Source organism: Equus przewalskii, chromosome 31 (genome assembly GCF_037783145.1).
Source record: "Equus przewalskii isolate Varuska chromosome 31, EquPr2, whole genome shotgun sequence".
Lineage (NCBI taxonomy): Eukaryota > Metazoa > Chordata > Mammalia > Perissodactyla > Equidae > Equus > Equus przewalskii.
The window spans coordinates 1585000-1604716 of NC_091861.1; the positions used below are offsets into that span (position 1 = coordinate 1585000).

A 19717-nucleotide genomic window follows, 5' to 3' on the forward strand; every position below is an offset into this window, starting at 1 on the left:
TTGATTTGGGGATCTCTTATTTGGCGTGGGTTTCAAGGGCAGTGAATTTTTATCCCATCCTTTCCTGCCTCCTCCAGGTAATTTTGACAAACCATTCCTTTGTCGTCCCCTCTGTAAGTGGCTGGTAGAACAAAATTGTGCTTATGGTTTTCATGTCTTTGTCTCATTCATTTTTTTATTGTCATCCACCTCCTATGCCCTTGGATAGCACATAGTAGGTACCTAATAATTATTGAATAAATGTGAGGTAAGTTTCTAGAATGTTAGTGGCCTGGTATGTAGGACAGCTCTTAAAGGTTTGCCCACCCAGGAGCTGGTGTCATCGAAAGAGAAGATGTGTTATTTTCAATTGTCTGCTATTTCCTTTTATAGTAGATGTGTCAAGCTCCTCCACTGCTGCATTAAAATATTAGGAATGCAAGGATGAACAAGACGAACAATGTCTTGTCTAGGTGTTCAAATAATAATGTGGGGCACAGAACATATATTCACAGATGCTTGGGTTAAACTGCACACAAATTGCTATTGAAATTATTAGCTCTATTTAGGGGATTGGAAGACTTGAGCAGGCTCATGAAGGAGCTGGAATTGACAGTGGCGTTCATGCAGAGAAATTTACGTGTAAAGATCAGCTAGAATTGCAAATGAACGTGGCATTTGAGAAGTTCAGTGACTAGAGCGTGGAATATGAGTTGGGTAACATTGGGAGATGAAGCTGATATGTTAGATTGTAAGGACCTTATGTTTCTTCTTCTTAGAAAATATTTAATCTTTATTCAAAAGAGAATGAGAAGCCACTGTGTTATTAAAAGTAAGAGATGGTGTAATCAGATTTGTGTTATGAAAAGGTAACTCTGGCACCTTTGTCATGGATGAATTAGAGCAGTGAAGGGGCAGGTGGGCAGAGCAGTTAGGAGTGCATATGGGATCGTCCAGATACAAGGTGGAGCTCTTTCTGAAGCAGTGGTAGAGAGTGATAAATAGAACTTTATGAATGGTAAAATACAGATGATGAGGCAGTGAAAGGAATTAGGGAAGCCTCTGAGGTTTCCAGCTTGGGGGACTAGTTTGGAGTCTAAGAATGGAGTCTTATTAACAGATAGGGAGTAAGGCAAAGGAGGAGGCTTGATGGGGTGCATGTTGATATTGGCTACACCGAGTCTCAGGTTTCTATGGAAGGCCTAGGTGGAAATGTCAAGTATGCAGCTGAAAATAGTACCAGCGCTTGATGAAAACAGAGGAACTGGATATGTGGATTTGCGATGCTAGGAGGTAGCTGGTGCCATGAGAGTAGTGGAGAGAGTAGAGCATAAAGAGAAGAGCGCCCAGGACAGAATCTTGGAAACATCAACATTTAAGAGGTAGAAAGAAGAGAAAGAACCAACAAAGGATGCTGAAAAGTCTTTGGAAACATAATCAAAGATAGCCTTGTAGTAAACCTGTTTTTATTATTCCTGTCCAACTATTTTAAATACTGCCTGAATTTTTCTGATACTCTTTACTGAATTACCGTCAGTTCTAAGAAAGTTTGAACTATCATTTTGCTTTTATTTCCTATTCTCCATTACCTTATGATCATTCTATTAGTATCTCCTTTATCCTATGCAGACTTTATAGGAAAAGCGTGACCTCACGTTGCATTCAGTAACACTAGAGAATATGAATTCCATGATGGTCCTGATAGTGACGAATCCATGGTAGCTGAGGATTTGGTTCGGCATTCTGATGTTGGAGTTTAGTATTCTTAGGCATAAATATCTTAGTGCATATCATATTTTGATACTACTTTGAAGTCTTAAGTTGTATATTAGGGAGTTATTGACATTGAAATTTTTGCAGTTTCACACTTTGAAGAAGCTTGTGTTAAAGAATCTCTACCAGCTTCTAAAATGGCAGTCTAAGATTACATTCCTAGACTTTGCATAGTGTTTGTGGCCGATGAATATAGATCAGATGCTGGCTATGTCCACAGCCAGACTGTTACTAGAGAACTGAGGAGCGAACAAGAGTGAGTAACTGACACTGGATTCCACCTTTTATTTACAAAATGATATGGTTCTCCACTCCAACTCCTACCTCACCCGCCATCTTATATATAATTCAAAATGAAAACAATATTGAAATAAACAGTAACATAAGTATAAAAAAATACAATGAACTTCTGATTTCTCTCATGCAGACTACTTTGCATACTTTGAAATGTTAAATTCTTTTCAGAAACATGTGTTTTGGTGTTTCTGCTTCTCTGGCTCCCTCAACACAAGCTTAAAATGCTCTTTGGATAATGTAATACCGATCTCTGCCCTCAAAAGAATTTGCAGTCGAGGGGGTAGGGGAGACACACGCGACCTGAAATAGAGTGAAGAAGAGCTATGCCAGGGCCTCAAGTGCTGAGTGTTAACTAAATATAGAATCGCCGGTCTGAAAGTCCCCAACGTGAACCAAGCTTTTCTGATCTGATCCTATCTAAAGGTTCCATATCAGGGGCCTGGTGCATTCTAGTATACAGATCTGTAGATAGGAGACCTGGATTGTGGGAGCCACTGGTCATCCCTAAAGACATTCAGATGTTAGCTGATTGTTTTATTTTCCATCCTGACAGTGTGTCAGAGGATCCTGGGTTCTTTCCAGTCGTGTATTTCTTATACCTAATAATAACCAGAATTCATTAGAATTGTATAATTGTTTGTTTTCTATGACTTATTTGGTTTTTTTCCTACCCAGTGGTGTGTTGGAGTTGGCACATAGCAGCTCCTAAGAGCCAATTGTTGAATTTCAAGAATTTTGTGAGCTGGTTGTTTAATACAGTCATTATTAAAAGTTAGGTATATAAACTTATAAATTAAATCAAGAATATTAAAATCAAAGGTAGTAAATACTCAAAACTAATCACTCCTTAATAATTGTTACATTTTCCTATTGTCTGTGCTTTTGAGATTACTTACGTCTGTTGTACCTGTATAAAAATACTATAAAATGGTTTGCTTCTGCACATCTCTTCCCCTTCCTGTGTTGAGTGACATCAGGTTGAGGACTTGAAATTGGCCCTCATGAGAGTCATTTGCATCACCAGAATTGGCAAACACTTAAGTCAGGGCTTGATTTATTGTTTTGTTGATTGTTGAGACTTAAGAAAGTGATAGAGAAAATGTTAATAACAGAGGTTAAATTTTAAAGTTTGTTGTATCTGTAACCATTAAATTGTGAATAGCGCAAAGTGTGAGGAAAGATTCTTCCACCATTCCAAAACTATTAGCCATTCGGCAAAGGGATCACTCCCATGACTGACAAACCAGTAAAGTTCTGACGTATTTCTCTGTTATTGTCGTTTCACCGTAGTCTTTACCATAAACAAAGATGTCAGCCATGCTCACATCGGAACTGCTCCTAAGGCAGCGCGTGGCTTTGGACTACAGCAAAAATAAGAGACGCTTTCTGTGAGGATTAATCGGTTAATTTACAATGAAGAACATTGTATATTTTATTAGTCTTTGTAAACGTTGTACTTAACATCCTTTATATCAGTAAAATTCGCAGTAAACTTATGTGTATAATATGCATATTACGCATGCCGAATTTCCCCTACAGAGCTGACTGTTAAAGGTTACCAGCACACGCCACTCCTAACCATGAGCAAGACCAAATAATGCTTGCTGTGTCAAATTCAGACTTAAATGGACTTCCTTTCTTTTCTTTTCCTCATTCTTTTTCTGTTCTTTTTTTCTCTCCTTTCCCTCTTTTCCCTGTCTCCTTTCTTCTCCGTTTTTTCTGTTTCTCTCATTCTTTCTTCGTAGTGACTAGTATGCGCTATGTGAAACTGAGGAATCCGTAAAACTCCTGAATTTCATATTGTGTCAGGTATCAGTTAAATAAGAGTACCTTCAAAGATGGGGGGGAGTATTTTTACGTTTTTGATTTATATTGAAAATTGCATAGCAAATTACATTGTAATAATATTTCATAGATTAACAATATCATTTCTGTGGTACATCATTTGAGATGTGAAAATAGTCTGAGTTTCTGTTTATTAGCAATGCTTTACAAATTGTTTTTTCTAACCAATTATTTAATCTTTTCAGAATTTATGTTAACAAGGGTGCATCTTGACTTGAGTCATTCTAAAATAAATTTGGTTTATAGCATTGACCATGATAGTAGCTGTCATTTACTGTGCTAGGTGCTCACCTATCTTATTTCCAACCCTTGCAATCACCCACCAGGCTGGTATTATTATCCCCACTCGACAGATGAGAAAACTGACATTAAGCAACTTTTTCGTCGTCACACATCTCGTAAGTTCGAGAGCTGGTTGCCTGTTTCAGGTTTGTCTCCAAAGACCGTGCTCTTTTCAGATAGCATCCTGTCCTGAGGCCAGTTCTTGTTAAAGCACGATAGGGAAATTAGATCTTACAGAAAAAGCTTTTTATTTTTACGGCTGTTTATCACAAGGACTATTTTATCTCACAGAAAATTACATTTCACAAAAACTTTCTGTTATGCATTGGGCATATGTAAATGTTTTATACTCATTTAATCTTATTTCTGTCCTCATAGCCTTGGTGGAGGACCAGATGATGCAAAAGAAATTATGAGACACAGTTTCTTTTCTGGAGTAAACTGGCAAGATGTATATGATAAAAAGGTAGGTTATCTTCATGGCGTAGTGTTTATATATTTTGGGTAAAATGAATTTACAGTGAAAAAGTTTTAAAATGAATAAAATTTATGATGTAATGATAGTTTTCATTTTTACTCTATCATTTAATTGAGTATTGAACTTCTTAGCACAAAATTTTATTGATATTTTTGACTCGCAAAATACAGCTTGAAATTTTATTCAATATGGTCAGTTGATTTTTGTCTTAATCACAATAATTCATTAGTTTGCTTCTCACTGTTTCCTTAATTCAGAAAAAATAAAGACACCAACATTATGATATTCTTTAAGAAAACTAACTAGCACAAATCATAATTTTTTTTACCTTTATGTCTTTAACTTTAAAGTGGATATTCAGATTTGTTCATAAAAATACTTATTTTAAAAGGAATTTTAATGCACTTTAGTTTTAATATTTAACAAAGTAATAAATTTGTCTTATTTGGGACTTCTCTGTTATTTGAAACAGAACTTTAATACCCACAAAATGGATGCTACTAGTTATATAACTCTTTTTATTGTAATCTGCTTATTCCTTGTTTTTAATACTCCAATTTTTGCTTAAGTTCAGGAACACAAAATTATTGTGTCTGTTCCATCTTTTTCATTTTTGTTTATTTCGTTATATTTTTGCTACTTCAGGTATTCTTAGTTACAGACACTGATTTTGATTTTTTGATTTTCATAGTAAAATATGAGCATCTGAAATTTTTATGTAATTCAGTATTTGCTTAGAATTTTTATCTGTTTCGTGTAGTTAGTCCTTCCATTTCAGTTTATTCCAGCCTTCCATATTTTTCTCTAAAATAGATATTAATAGACATTTATGTAGTGTCTGTTTTGTGCCAAATATTGTTCTCTATTAATCCCTAAAGTAATGATAGAATGATATCATATGAGTTATAAGGAAATAAGACAAGTACTTAATTTCTGTATTATATTACGGTAATGGGGAGTGTGGTGATTTTCTAAGCATTTCTTGTAACTAGATATTTAAAATGGTTGCACCATATTGAACACCTCTACTCAAACTTCAGTTCAATTAAATGCACATCTCTTGAGTTTCTACCTTGTATAAAGCACTGGGGTAAGTATTAGATCCTTCTCAACCCTTACGAGAAGCACGTGGCCGTTCTTAACTGTCCTCAATGTGTAGTAACTTCATATAGGCATCCACTTTATAACACTGATGATATTTTTTATGAGTTGCATCCATATATAACCCCAATGAACTATGCACTCTTCTTATCATGTCAGTACACTGCAAAAGAACCTGGAAAAGATCAGGGTCTTGTCATGTCTCCCAGAAATAAGACATGATCAGAGGTTTTCTTTGGTGCACAAAGCTATAAGCCACAACTAAATAGCCCTTTGATACACCCTGTCCAAGGAGGACCCAATCAAAAAAGAAAGAAAGAAAGAAAAGAAGGAAAAATTTCTTTAGGAGAGAATTGTGGAACACCAGCATGGCACTGCCAACTTAAGGAAGAGGCAAAACGTGCACTTTCTTCAGTCCTATTAGGAGACTGAGATATGCTACACAGACTTCCTCAGCAGTGCTCAGCTTTTCACGTTAAATGGTAGTTTGGCTACTTGGAGAAAGTTTGAGAACCCAGCTAGTATATCAGTGAAGAAGCCAGGCTTATTCTGTCTCTGTTCCACTGGACCAGACACGCCCAGAGTAGAGGTACCCAAGAAGCTCCCTTGTGGCAAATGGGATTGGAGGAGCCAGCAAGTAGGGCAGGGAGAAGGAGCTGCCACAGTATGGCTTTAGATGATGGGTGTGGTGAAATGAGTTTCGCTTGTTATGCTTGATAAAAATAGTTGCCTCTTAATTTGAGCAAAGGTGTTAAGTATCTTGTATAAAGAAGCACCACTACAAAAATTACCAAGTTTCCATTCATCATGGACTGACACCTGCTCCGGGTTTACTTGGGGTCTCCTGGATGTCAGATGAGGCACGGGTGTTCTCAGCCGGCCTTACACACTGGAAGAACAACAGCATCATAGCAGCACCCTTAAATTTTGAGGCTCTTTCTAAAAGGCCTTGAAAATGTGATTGGCTCTATTTATTTGGGTTTGTATTGTATCGCTAATAAAAAAGGAATTAATTATGTTAATACTGATGCCAGTAGCTTTTTAAATGAATTCCGTTATAATTCTAGTGCTTTAGACAGTATAAATATGAAATAATTCACAATATCAAACATTTTTATGGAGCCCCTATGTCTTTAAAACGTGGAATTTACTCGTAAGAGGCTAATTCATCTCAAAGATCAGGTATTTTTTACTACAGTTTTATTAATATGCTTTGGGAGATTTACTGTTTTTGTAGATTTATTATTACATGCTTTTTGGCCGTTTTTCTATATATTGTGGCAAATCTAGAGATGAAGGCACAAGTAGAGATGACTGGATCTTTAGAGGAAAGCTAGATCTCTGCCAAGGCAGAGTGAGAGCTGAAGTAATTCAATTGTGAGTGTCCTGCTGTGCCGCTCTGAAGAGCACGGTACCGAAGTGTGGCAGTCCTCTCCCGGGCCTGCCTCCTCATCCCACGCGGGCATGGGCGGTTCATTTTACTCACGCGTAAAGTTAGGATCTCTAAAGTGTCCTTCAACTTTAAGATTCTCTGGCAGGATGTTTTATAATATGAATTTATCTAGATAAATTTCTATTTAGGTTTTACACTCAGTTTGTCAACTTCTACAAGAAGATCTGCTGGGATTTTGTGGGAGATTGTGTTGAATTTGTAGATAAATTTGAGAGAATTGGCGTTTGAACAGTGTTGAGCCTTTGGATCCATGAACACAGTGTCTCTCTCAGTTTATTTAGGTCTTTACTTTCTCTCAGTAATGTTTTATAATCTTCAGTGTTTAAGTCTTACCTATATTTTGTTAAATTTATCCTTAAGTATTTTATGTCTTCTGACATCAATGGTATTTTAAAATTTCATTTTCACATTGTTTGCTGCCAGTATATAGAAATACGATTGATTTTTGTATATTGACCTTGTATCCTGCAAATTTGCAAAACTTACTAATTTTAGTAGCCTTTTTTGTAGATTACTCAGGATTCTCTGCACAGATGATCATATCTTGTGTAAATAAAAAGTTTTACTCCATGTTTAATCTGTATGTATTTTATTTCTTCCTTTTCCTTATTCTGTTGGCTAGGACCTCACTACAATGTTGGAGAGAAGTGATGAGTGGACATCCTGGCTTTGTTCCTGATGTTAGGGAGAAAACGTCATTTAGTATTAAATATGATGTTAATGATCACAGATAGCACTGAGACTTAGTTTCTAACTGTCTCTCTCCAATGAAAAGAACCAAAGTTACTTGGAGAAGTGGTTGATTTCAGAGGTGGGTGGGAAAAATAAATGATGAGCCCAAGGAATTTTGTGGTGTCAGAAAGTAAAAAACAAAGATAGACAGACACAAAAAGACATGAAAATGACACAGGAGCCAACCTTCAATAATTCCCATTGGGGAAAGCTGGAGCAATTTCAGTAACAAAATAAACACAGTATTGTATTATGACCCAAAGGATAAAATACATACCCATAAGTTCATACTGCAAAAATTAATGATTGAACAAATAAATAAAATGTTGAGAAGGGAAATGTCTTCCTTATAGATGAATTCCAATTAATAAATGCAGAAGAAATCAGGGAACTAGAAAATCACTGTGAAAACACCAGAGTAAAAATTGCTGCATGCGAGATCCACCAACGAATGTTAAAATTAGTAGTGGTAGTAGGCAAAAGTTTAGGAAAGAAGAGGGGCTGGCCTGGTGGTGTAGTGGCCACTTCAGCAGCCCAGGGTTCCTGGGCCTAGATCCTGGGCATGGACCTACACACTGCTCATCAAGCCATGCCGTGGTGGCATCCCACATACAAAGTAGAGGAACGTTGTCACAGATGTTAGCTCAGGGCCAATCTTCCTCACTAAAAAAAAAAAATTAAGTTTAAGAAAGATATTTGTGTAGTCTCAACATATCTCTCCTCACACATTTATTATTTACAAATATTAAAAGAATAACTTTACAGTAGAGAAACCTGGCAGACAGTGTCTTGAACCAAGTGATCAAGATTAACATCATCAGTAATAAGACATACTGACATCATGTAACTCATGATAAGATGCCCTGCGAAAGGTGTATCACTTTTGTAGTATTCTTCCTCAAAATGCAGAACCTCAGTAGAATCATGAGAAAACCTGGGGGACCCACATGGAGGGTCATTCCTCACAGTAACTGGATAGCTTCCCCAGTGTCAGCTTCATGAAAGGCAGAAATGATTGTGGAACTGTCAGGTTGGAGGAGCCTGAGGTGGCAGGAAATCTACATATAATTGGTAGTTTATGGTTTTGTACCAATGTTAATTTCTTAGTTTTGATAATTGTACTATGGCTGTGTGAGATATTAGCATTAGGGGAAGGTGTGTAAAGGGCATGTGGGAACTCTTTGTACTATTTTTGTAAGTCTTCTCTAAGCCTAAAATTATTTCAATATAACAAATTACAGAAATGTGATGTTAATATAGGTCTTCAATCCCTCCTTTATTAGGCTGAGGAAGTTCCCTTCTAGTCCTAATATGCTAATAGTTTTTATCATGAATAGGTATTGAATTTTTTTTTAAGTCTTTCTGCATTTATTGTGATGATCATATGGTTTTTCTCCTTTATACTCTATTAAAATCGTGAATTACATTGATTGGTTTTCTAATGTAAGTGAACTTTACATTCCTGGGGAAAACCTCACCTATTCATTATGTGTTATCCTTATTATATATTGCTAGATTTAATACAATATGTTTTTTAAGGAGTTTTTTGCAGCCTTAAATCATAAGTGATACTGGGGTGTCCTCTTCTTTTCCCAAAATGTCTTGGAATGATTTTCATTTGAGGATCATGTTTACCTTTTAAAAACCAGGTGGGAAGTACTGCCTCTTCTTCAATTGTCTGGAATCGTTTGTGTAGAATTTGTGTTACTTGTTCTTTAAATCTTTGGTGGAATTTACCGGTGAAGCCACTTGGGCCTGGAGTTCTGTCTTTGTTGGAAGATTTTTAGCTGTGAACTCAGTTTCTTTAATATTTATGGGACTATTCTGGTTATCTATTTCTTCTTGAATGAGCTTTGGTATTTTGTAGCTTTCAAGGAATTTGTCATCTAAGTTTTCTAATTTATTGGCTTGAAAATGTTTGTAATATCCCATTATTGTCTTTATAGTGTTTGTTGTATATATAGTGATGACCTCTCTTTTATTCCTGATATTGGTAATTTGTGTCTTCTCTCTTTTTTTCTTAATTAATCTGGCTAGAGGTCTATCAATGTTACTGAATTTTTTCAAAGAGCTAGCTTTTAGTTTCACTGACGTTCTGTATTGTTTTTCTGTGTTCAAATTCATTATCTGCTGTTTATTATTTCTTTATTCTGCTGCTTTTGCGTTTGTGTTGCTCTTCTTTCTCTGTTTTCTTTAGGAGGAAGCTAAGATTATTGGTTTGAGACCTTTCTCGTTTTCTTTTTTTTTTTTTTTTTTTAAGATTTTATTTTTTTCCTTTTTCTCCCCAAAGCCCCCCAGTACATAGTTGTGTAGCCTTCGTTGTGGGTCCTTCTAGTTGTGGCATGTGGGATGCTGCCTCAGCGTGGTTTGATGAGCAGTGCCATGTCCGCGCCCAGGATTCGAACCAACGAAACACTGGGCCGCCTGCAGCGGAGCGCACGGACTTAACCACTCGGCCACGGGGCCAGCCCCCTCTCGTTTTCTAACATAAGCGCTTAGTGTTGTGTTTCTGTCTAAGGCCTGTTAGGTATGCTTTGCAAATTGTGATGTGTTTTCATTTCAAAATATTCTTATTCCCCTTGTGATTCCTTAACTCAGGGATTATTTAGAAGTGTGTTGTTCAATTTCTAAATATATCAATTTTTCAGATATCTTTCTGTTGATTCCTAACTTAATTCTCTTGTGGTTGGAAAACATATTTTATATGATATTAATCCTTTTAAGTTTATTGAGACGTTTTTCATGGCCCAGAAAATGGTTTATCTTGGTGTATGTTCTACATACACTTGAAAAGAATGCGTATTCTGCTTTTATTGCATAAAGTGTTCTATCAATATCCATTAGGTCGAGATGGTTGATAGTGTAGCTCATGTGTCCTATATTCTTACTGATTTTCTGTCTACTTGTTCTATCAGTTACTGAAAAAGGATTGATGAAATCTTCGGCTATAATTGTGGATTTGTTTCTTTCCTTTTTTAGTTTTGTTTCATGTATTTTGAAGCTTCATTGTTAGTTTCATACACATCTGCAATTGTTATGTCTTCTTGTAAATTTACCCCTTTATCATTGAGGTGTTCGTCTGTATACATAGCATTAATCTTTGTTTTGAAATCTACTTTGTCCAATATTAACAGAAGTACTCCAGCTTTCTTTTGATTTTGTATAGGTCTTTGTCATCATGTTGCTTTTAACCCATGTCATTATATTTAAGTGGATTTTCTTTTAGACATCATGTAGTTAAGTCTTGTGTTTTTTGAGGGGGATGAATTTTAATGTATGATGATCTTTATTTACAACTATATTGGCAAAAAGAAGAGGGAAAGGTTTAAAACACAAGGTGTTACAGCTGATCCTGACAGATTAAACAAGTTGCATTTTGAATTGCTGTCTAATTGTCCAAAGATATACAATACTGAATCTGCATATTGAGTTCCCTTTATGAGGTACAGTTCTCATATTTTAGGCAGTCTTGTAAACATATAAATACAAAGGAAATGAAATCACTCAGTGAAAACTGCATTAAATGAAGGGTATTTCAAATTTAAATTTATGTTGTCTTTGTAATAACACATGCCCAGTGAAAATCAAAAGCTGGCAAAGCAGTCATGCTTCCTACTTGAGTGAACAGTTACTGCTGTCAGTCATTTTCTGCAATGACCATTATATTTTCAACTTATCGTGAGCTATTCTGAACTTACTATTGGGATGTAGCCAAAGTCAGAAGACAAGACTTAGGGAGAGTATTCCTTTTTGGGGAGAAGGTAAGCCTTCCAGAATCAGCATGAGAAATAAAGATCCTGTTGGAGAATTCTAGGTGGAAAAATCAATGTAGCCAATTTCAATTCATGCTGCGCTGGTTTAATTTTTCCTTGACTTGTCTTGTGTCATTTTTCTAAATCAGGTGTGTTTAATTCTTCTTCTAATTCATCAAAATCTTCCCCAGTAGAAAGATTTTCATTGATAAGAACAGCATCAATGGCTCCATTTTTCTGTCCCTTCTCTTCGCTGTCCTCTTCCAAATCACTTTTTTCACCGTTTCCAGCCCTGCCTCCAGAAGCTTTGCTTCATTTGTTTCCATCCTCTTCTGAAGTCTAGGCGCCGGAATCTTTCAGGACTGGCTCTGGTAACACCTGTCTCATCTACATCTCCCGGGATGTACGCTCAACTCTCCGTCACTTCCGCTCCCTGAATCCTCAGCCTCATCTCCAGTTGATCCTAGGTGTAACAAGTATCATCTTCTTCCTCCTCATTGTCATCAACCCGTTCAGGACGAAATTCAAACACCTCACAACCACGGGTCGTTAGTGCCTTCCCTGCTTTGAAGTCTACTTCTTTTCCCCATATCTTGCTCAAGTTTATCAATCTGGTCTTTTCCTTTTCTTCCTTGCAAGAAAAGATTCCAGAGTGATTTTGGTAGCATTTGGACCTAGGGCAGCACACTCTCTTTCAATTAGATCTCCTAATGAAATTTCATCTTCTTCTTTTCATCTTTTTTTCAACACAAATCCAGGTAAGTGCCTGATGATACGTGCAGTTATCACTGCTCCAGGGCATACCCGAAGTTAGCCATGTTTGTTATTTTCAATAGCTTCAAGGAAAAGTTTGCACACTATTTGAGTTTTGGGTTTTTTCTTTTCCACCTCACCGTGCTGCTTGTCCACTACGTCTTCCAGCGTTTTCTCGTCCCAGTTATCTGTAGAATCTTTTCAAGTTCCTCACCTCTTGAATCACATTTTCTCCCCAGAGTCAAGTCCTGAGAGAACTTAGACTTAGCTCTGTTAGTGCGTCGTCCTTGCTTGAAGAAGGCACACGCCACGGACTTGGGACCTGCACCGTTGCTTGCTTTGTGAGCAGCAACTCCAGGTGCAAACAGCTCCTTTAGCTCTTGCAATCCTTGCTTCTTGTCGTCTTTCTTCAGTTTCGTTTCAGCTTCACTTTATGCTGCCTGATGTGGATTTTGTTGACCAGACTGAACTTGGTGAGCAGCAGCCTTGATAAACTTCTGTTGCTTTGCTCCTTTCTTATTCTTTAGACCAAAAGTTTTGTCTTGGATAATCTTCTCTTTCTTTTTCTACTCCACCTTGTTTGCTGCTCCCAGCCTGAGCTTGTTTCTTGGGGGGCATCGTGGAGACAGGTGGCACCAGCCAGACTTAAGCACAGCTAGACACCGTCGGGGGATCTGGCCCCCGGCAGGAGGAGGAAGACGACTCCGGCCACTGTGGCCGCTGCAGGGCATCTGGCTTTTTTCTTATTTGTTAGATAATATATGACTTTTAATGGGATGTGTAGCCCATTTTCATTTAATGAAATTACTGACATAATTGGGTTTAAAGCTACCATCTTGCAATTTGTTTTTTATTTCTCTTTTTGTTCCTTTCTTTGTCTGCCTTCTCTTAGATTTATTGAATATTTTTATGATTTTTAAAACATCTCAGCTATTGTCGTCTTAGCTATACATCTTTGTTTTATTGTCTTGAGGTTGTTTCTAGAGTTTCCCATATATATGTTTAACTTGCTGCAGTATACCTTCAATTAATATTATAACCATGTCACATTCAACAGCATATTTCTATTACCCCTTCTATTCTTTATGCTATCATTTTCATACATTTTACTTTCACATGTTATAAACATCACAATACATGGTAATTATATTTTGCTTTAGAGAATTATATTTTAATGTGACTAAGAATGCTACATATTTACCACTTTTAGCACTCTCCATTCCTTTATGTAGATCCATGCTTCTGTCTGGTTATTTTTTTTCTTCATTGTTTTAGCCTTTATTCTAAGGCTCATTTAGCTCCACTTCTAAGATATGATCTCCCTGGATTTGGAAAGATTCATGGAAAAAGGAATGCTTTGAAAGGAATATAGCATTGGAATTGGTGGGAATGTGACACTTCAGAAAGGGAGACCAATGCGAGAAAAAACAAAGTAGTGACGAGGGAAGTGCGGTAAGATACGCTGACTGGGAAGAACCAGCAATTCACGGTGGATAGAAGCTGGGTGCAAAAAATGGAGATGTGGGCCTGCTAATATAGTCTCTTGAAAAGTTTAGCTCGTGTTTGCTTGATCCACCTACTTACCAGAATTAAAGACCCTGACATAAGGAAATGACATACAATGACTGGAGCTTTTCAAGTTTTGTTAGTAGAGACTTTTAGGCAGGAGAGTTTGGAAAAGAGAATCTGGTTAAGAGACTACTGCAGTGATATAAATGTTAAGTGATGGAGGCCTCTGTGAAGCAGAATAAAGGCAATGAGGAAGGAATGGGAAGCGTGAACTCTCTAGATATGATAGAGAAATGAGAACTAGTAATCTAGTCTGACAATACTGGGGAAATGGGGGAGGATTATAGCTGGTTCCGGTAATATTTAATTCCAAGTGGAATTCTCTAAGCGCTAGAAATGCAGCACTAATATTTGGAAGTGAGAGCAGGAAAGAATATGAATATCTGGAAATTCGGTTAAATTAGAGTTGTGGGAATGGATTTCCTCTATACGGAGGAGAGGGATGAGAAAATAGATGAGAAGGAGAGTCAGCGAGGGAGCTGCAGAGGGAGGGAAGGTATGAGAACACTGAGAGCTGGGACTGAGGATTGGAAAATGCTCACGGTCAGGAAGGGGAGCTGGATTGAGAACATGTTTTTGTTCAGTGTATCAAAGTCCTGTATGAGTATCATACAAACATTGCAGTGGCACTTTTCTGACTGAGTCATAAGTTTCTATTTTCTGGTTGAAAAATTCAGATCAAAGAGTTTGGTGATTGATGACAGTTACGCAGATGTTAGTGATCGTTACTGTTTTCCTAAGTGAGGCTCGGTTGGACAAGTGTAACATGACACTAAGAGAGAAGAGAGGTAATAGGCTAAAAATACGCTCCTCAGTAGCTTCCTGTTGATACTCTCCTTATCATACTTGAATGATGGCCTATTTTGGAACATCAGGTCAAAGAAAGATGAGCTCCAAATACCTACCAAACATTCCGATTGTTTACGTTAAAATTATTGTCTTCTCTTGATAGTGAGGCATTGTACTGAGGATATGAAAGAACCCAGACAGCTCTGAAAACCAGCGTTAGTTGTGGCATGAGATGCAAATGGTTTAAGCTTTAAAGCATTCAAATTGAGTTAAAAACTAAATATAATTAGCTGTTCTGCACAAGAATCAAAAACAAAACTACACAGGAAAGTGGAAAAAAATAAGAGAATGTATGGAAGTTTAACAGTCAAATATCACAAAAAGTAAACAGAGACAAAAATAATTTGGGGCTAAGTAGATTTCAATATATAAATATTAAATGTGAAAAGTCATTTTTGACTTAATGAACACTAGTATAATCCTCAACAAAAAAGTAAAATTTTTGGACCAAATAGCAGCATCTGCATGCATAAAACAACACTATTACAAATGCCAGGGGACCTCATAGAAAAACAGTTTCTTACCTAATGTGGCAGTGCTTTATCAATTTTGTTGATCTTTTCAAAGAGCCAATGTGTGGTTTTGTTTATTTTCTCTATCAATTTTTGGTTTTCAACTTATTTGATTTCTGCTCTAATTTTTATTTCTTCTGCTTATTTCAGACTTTATTTGCTTTTCGATTTCTAGTTTTCTAAACTGGAAGTTTAGACTATTGCTTTTAGATTTTTCTTTTCTAATATATGCATTCAGTGCTATAAATTTTCCTCTAAATACAGGCATCCCTTGGAGATATTGCAGACCACTGCAAAAAAAGGCAATATCTCAATAAAATGATCCACATGAATTTTTTGGTTTCTCAGTGTGTAAAAAACTTATGTTTACGCTATACTGTAGTCTATTAAGTGTGCCATAGTATTAGGTCTAAAAAAAACCAATGTGCATACCTTAATTAAAAAATAGCTTGTTTGAAAATGCTAACCATTATCTGAGTCTTCAGCAAGTCACACTTGTTTTGTTGGTGGAGGGTCTTGCTTCAGTGTTGCTGGCAGCTTACTGATCAGAGTGGTGGCTGCTGAAAGCCGTGGTGGCTGTGGCAGTTTCTTAATGTAGGACAGCAGTGAAGACTGCCACATTGACTGACTCTTCCTTTCACACACGATTTCTCTGTAGCATGCGATGCTGTTTGATAGCATTTTACCCACAGTAGAACTTCTTTCAAAGTTGGAGTCAATCCTCTCAAACCCTGCTGCTGCTCTTTATCAACTAGGTTTTTGTCATATTCTAAGTCCTTTGTTGTATTTCAGCAGTCTTCATCGTGAGTAGATTACATCTCAAGAACCACTTTCTTTGCTCATCCGTAAGAAACAACTCCTCATTCATTAAAGTTTTATCATGAGACTGCAGCAATTCAGTGACATCTTCAGGCTCCAATTCTGGTTCTTTGCTATTTCCACCACAGCTGTAGTTACTTCCTCCACTGAAATCTTGAATCCCTCAGTCATCCATGAGGGTTGGAATCAACTTGCTCCAAACTCCTGTTAATGTTCATATTTTGACCTCTTCTCGTGAATCGTGAATGTTCTTAATGGCATCTAGAATGGTGATTCCTGTCCAGAAGGTTTTCAACTGACTTTGCCCAGATCCCTGAGGGGAGTCACCATCTCTAGTGGCTATAGCCTTACAAAATGTACTTCTTAAATAATGATTTGAAAGTTGAAATTTCTCCTTGATCTGTGGAGTGCAGAATGGATGCTGTGTTAGCAGGCATGAAAACAACATTAATCTTGTTGTACGTCTCCATCAGAGCTCTTGTGTGACCAGGTGTCTTGTCAATGAGCAGGAGTCTTTTGAAAGGAGTCATTTTTTCTGAGCAGTAGGTCTCAACAGTGGGCGTAAAATATTCAGTAAACCGTGTTGTAAACAGATGTGCTGACATCCAGGCTTTGTTGTTCTGTTTACAGAGCACAGGCAGGCTGGATTTAGCATAATTCTTAAGGGTCCTAGGATTTTCAGAATGGTAAATGAGCACTAGCTTTAACTTAGTCACCAGCTGCATTTGCCCCAACATAAAAGAGTCAGCCTGTCCTTTGAAGCTTTGAAGCCAGACATTAACTTCTCCTCTCTAGCTATGGAAGTCCTAGACGGCGTCTTCTTCCAATACAGGGCTATTTCATCTGCCTGGGAAATCTGTTGTTTAGTGCAGCCACGTTCATTAGTGATCTCAGCTGGATCTTCTGGAGAACTTGCGGTAGCTCCTACATTGGCACTTGCTGCTTCACCTGCACTTTTACGTTATGGAGACGCTTCTTTCCTGAAACCTCATGAACCAACCTCTGCCAGCTTCAGACTTTTCTTCTGCAGCTTCCTCACCTCTCTCAGCCTTCATAGAATTGAGGAGAGTTAGGGCCTTGCTCTGGATTAGGCTTTGGTTTAAGGGAATGCTGTGGCTGGTTTGCTCTTCTATCCAGACCACTAAAACTTTCTCCGTATCAGCAATAAGGCTGTTTCACTTTCTTATCATTCGTGTGTTCACTGGAGTAGCACTTTTAATTTCCTTCAAGAACCTTTTCATTGCATTCACAAGTTGGCTAATCTTTGGTAGAAGAGGACTGGCTTTTGGCCTGTCTCAGCTTTCACCAAGCCTTCCTCTCTAAGCTTAATCGCATCTGGCTTTTGGTTTAGAGTGAGAGCCCTGCAGCTCTTCCTTTCACTTGGGCACCCAGAGGCCATTGCTGGGTTATTAATTGGCCTGATGTCAATATTGTTGTGTCTCAAGGAACAGGGAGGCCCAACGAGGGGGAGAAACAAAGCAACAGCTGGTCGGTGGAACAATCAGAACACACACAACATTTATCAATTAAGTCCACTGTCTTACGCGGGCACAGCTTGTGGTGCCCCAAAACAACAACAGTAGTAAGATCACTGATCACAGAGCACCACAAAAAAATAGAAGAAAAATGATGAGAAGGTTTGAACTATTGCCAAAATTACCAAAATGTGATACAGAGACGCGAAGTGAGGAAATGCTTTTAGGAAAATGGTGCGTAGGCTTGTTCAATGCAGCATTGTCGCAAAACTTGTTTGTACAAAACATGCTATCTGTGAGGTGTGGTAAAGGGAACCTCAGTGAAATGAGCTATGCTTGCACTGTTTTCACCGCATTACACAAATTTTGATAAGTTGTATTTTTACTTTCATTTAGTTAAAAATATTTTAAAATTTTCCTTGAGACTACTTATTACACCCATGTGTTCTTTAGAAGTGTATCCTCTGATCTCTAAGTATTTGGGGTTTCCAGGTATTGTTATCTTATTGATTTCCAGTTCAATTCCATTGTGATTTGAGAGCATAGCCTGGTATGATTTCTCTTCTTTTAAATTTGTTGAGGTGTGTTTTATGGCCAAGAATGTAGTTTGTCTCAGTGAATGTTCTGTGAGCTTGAGAAGAATGTGTATTCTGCTGCCGTTGGATGAAGTTGTCTTGAATGTCAGGCAGGTCCAGTTGGCTGATGGTGCTGTTCAGTCCAACGATGTCCTTACTGATTTTCTGTTTGCTGGGTCTGTCAGTTACTGACGGAGATGTTGAGGTCTCCAACTATAATAGTGGAGTAATCTGTTTTTCATTGAAGCTGTATCAGTTTTTGTTGTATTTTGACACTGTTGTTAGATGTGTACACATTAAGGATTGGAGAATTGACCCCTTTATCATATGTAATGTCCCTATTTATCTGTGATAATTTTCTTTACTCTTAAGTCTGCTCTGTCTGAAATTAAAATAGCTACTCCAGCTATGTGTTGATAAGTGTTAGCATGGTATGTCTTTCTCCATCCCCTTACTTTTACTCTCTGTGTCTTTACATTTAAACTGGATTGTCTGTAGACAATATACAATTGTGTCTTGTTTTTTTATCTGACAGTCTTTGTCTTTTAGTTGGTTTTATTTAGACCATTTAAATTTAAAGTGATTATTGACATAGTTGGATTAATATCTACCATATTTGTTACTGTTTTCTATTCGTTGTCCTCTTCTCTTTTTGTGTGTTCCACTCTTTTTCTGACTTCTCTGGATTTAATTGAGCATTTTCAAAGACTGCATTTTTTTCTCCTCTCTTAGCATATCATTTATACTTCTTTTAAAAATTTTTTAGTGGTTGCCCTTGATTTTGTAGTATGTATTTATAACTAATTCAAGTCCTTTTTCAAATAATACTATACCACTCCACGGATAGTATAAACACCTTATAACAGTATTCCTAATTCCTTACTCCTGTCCTTTATAATATTCCTGTCATTACCCATAAACTGTAATTATTTATACATTGTTGTATTGTTATTTTGAACAAACTGCTACCTGTTAGATCAATTAAGGATAAGAAAAAAAAGATTTTATCTTGATTTATTCCTTTCTAATGCTCTTTATTTATTTAGATCTAAGTTTCTGACCTATATCATTTTCTTTCTTTCTGATGAAACATTTCTTGCAAGGCAGGTCTACTGGTGACAAATTGCCTCAATTTTCGTTTGTCTGGGAAAGTCATTATTTTTCCTTATTTTTGAAGGATAATTTTTCTGGATACAGAATTCTAGGTCTTTTGTGATTAAGTATTTTACTCCACTTTTTCCTTGCTTGCATGGTTACTGAAGAAAAGTCCAATGTAATTCTAATCTTTGCATCTTTGTAGGTAAAGTTTTTTGGTGCGTGTGTGTTTGTGTGTGTATTTCTTTCTGGCTTCTCTCAAGATTTTATCTTTATCTTTGATTTTTGTGCAGTTTGAAGATGATATGGCGGGGTAGATTTTGGGGTATTTATCTTGGTTGATGTTCTCTGAACTTCCTGGATCTGTGGTTTGTTGCC

General features: G+C 37.1%; 1 protein-coding gene and 1 pseudogene across 4 annotated transcripts in view; one reads left to right on the plus strand and one right to left on the minus strand.

Annotated features, from left to right (window-relative positions):
* The window catches only part of AKT3 (AKT serine/threonine kinase 3), a 326388-nt gene that overhangs the window by 275048 nt on the left and 31623 nt on the right, over positions 1-19717 (plus strand). For all 4 annotated transcript variants that reach the window (XM_070602171.1, XM_070602173.1, XM_070602174.1 and 1 more), the window contains one exon: positions 4555-4642. In XM_070602171.1, coding sequence (XP_070458272.1) covers positions 4555-4642 — 88 coding nt within the window. The remainder of the gene's footprint in view (positions 1-4554; positions 4643-19717) is intronic.
* Positions 11825-13063, minus strand: LOC103555420 (zinc finger CCCH domain-containing protein 15 pseudogene; annotated as a pseudogene).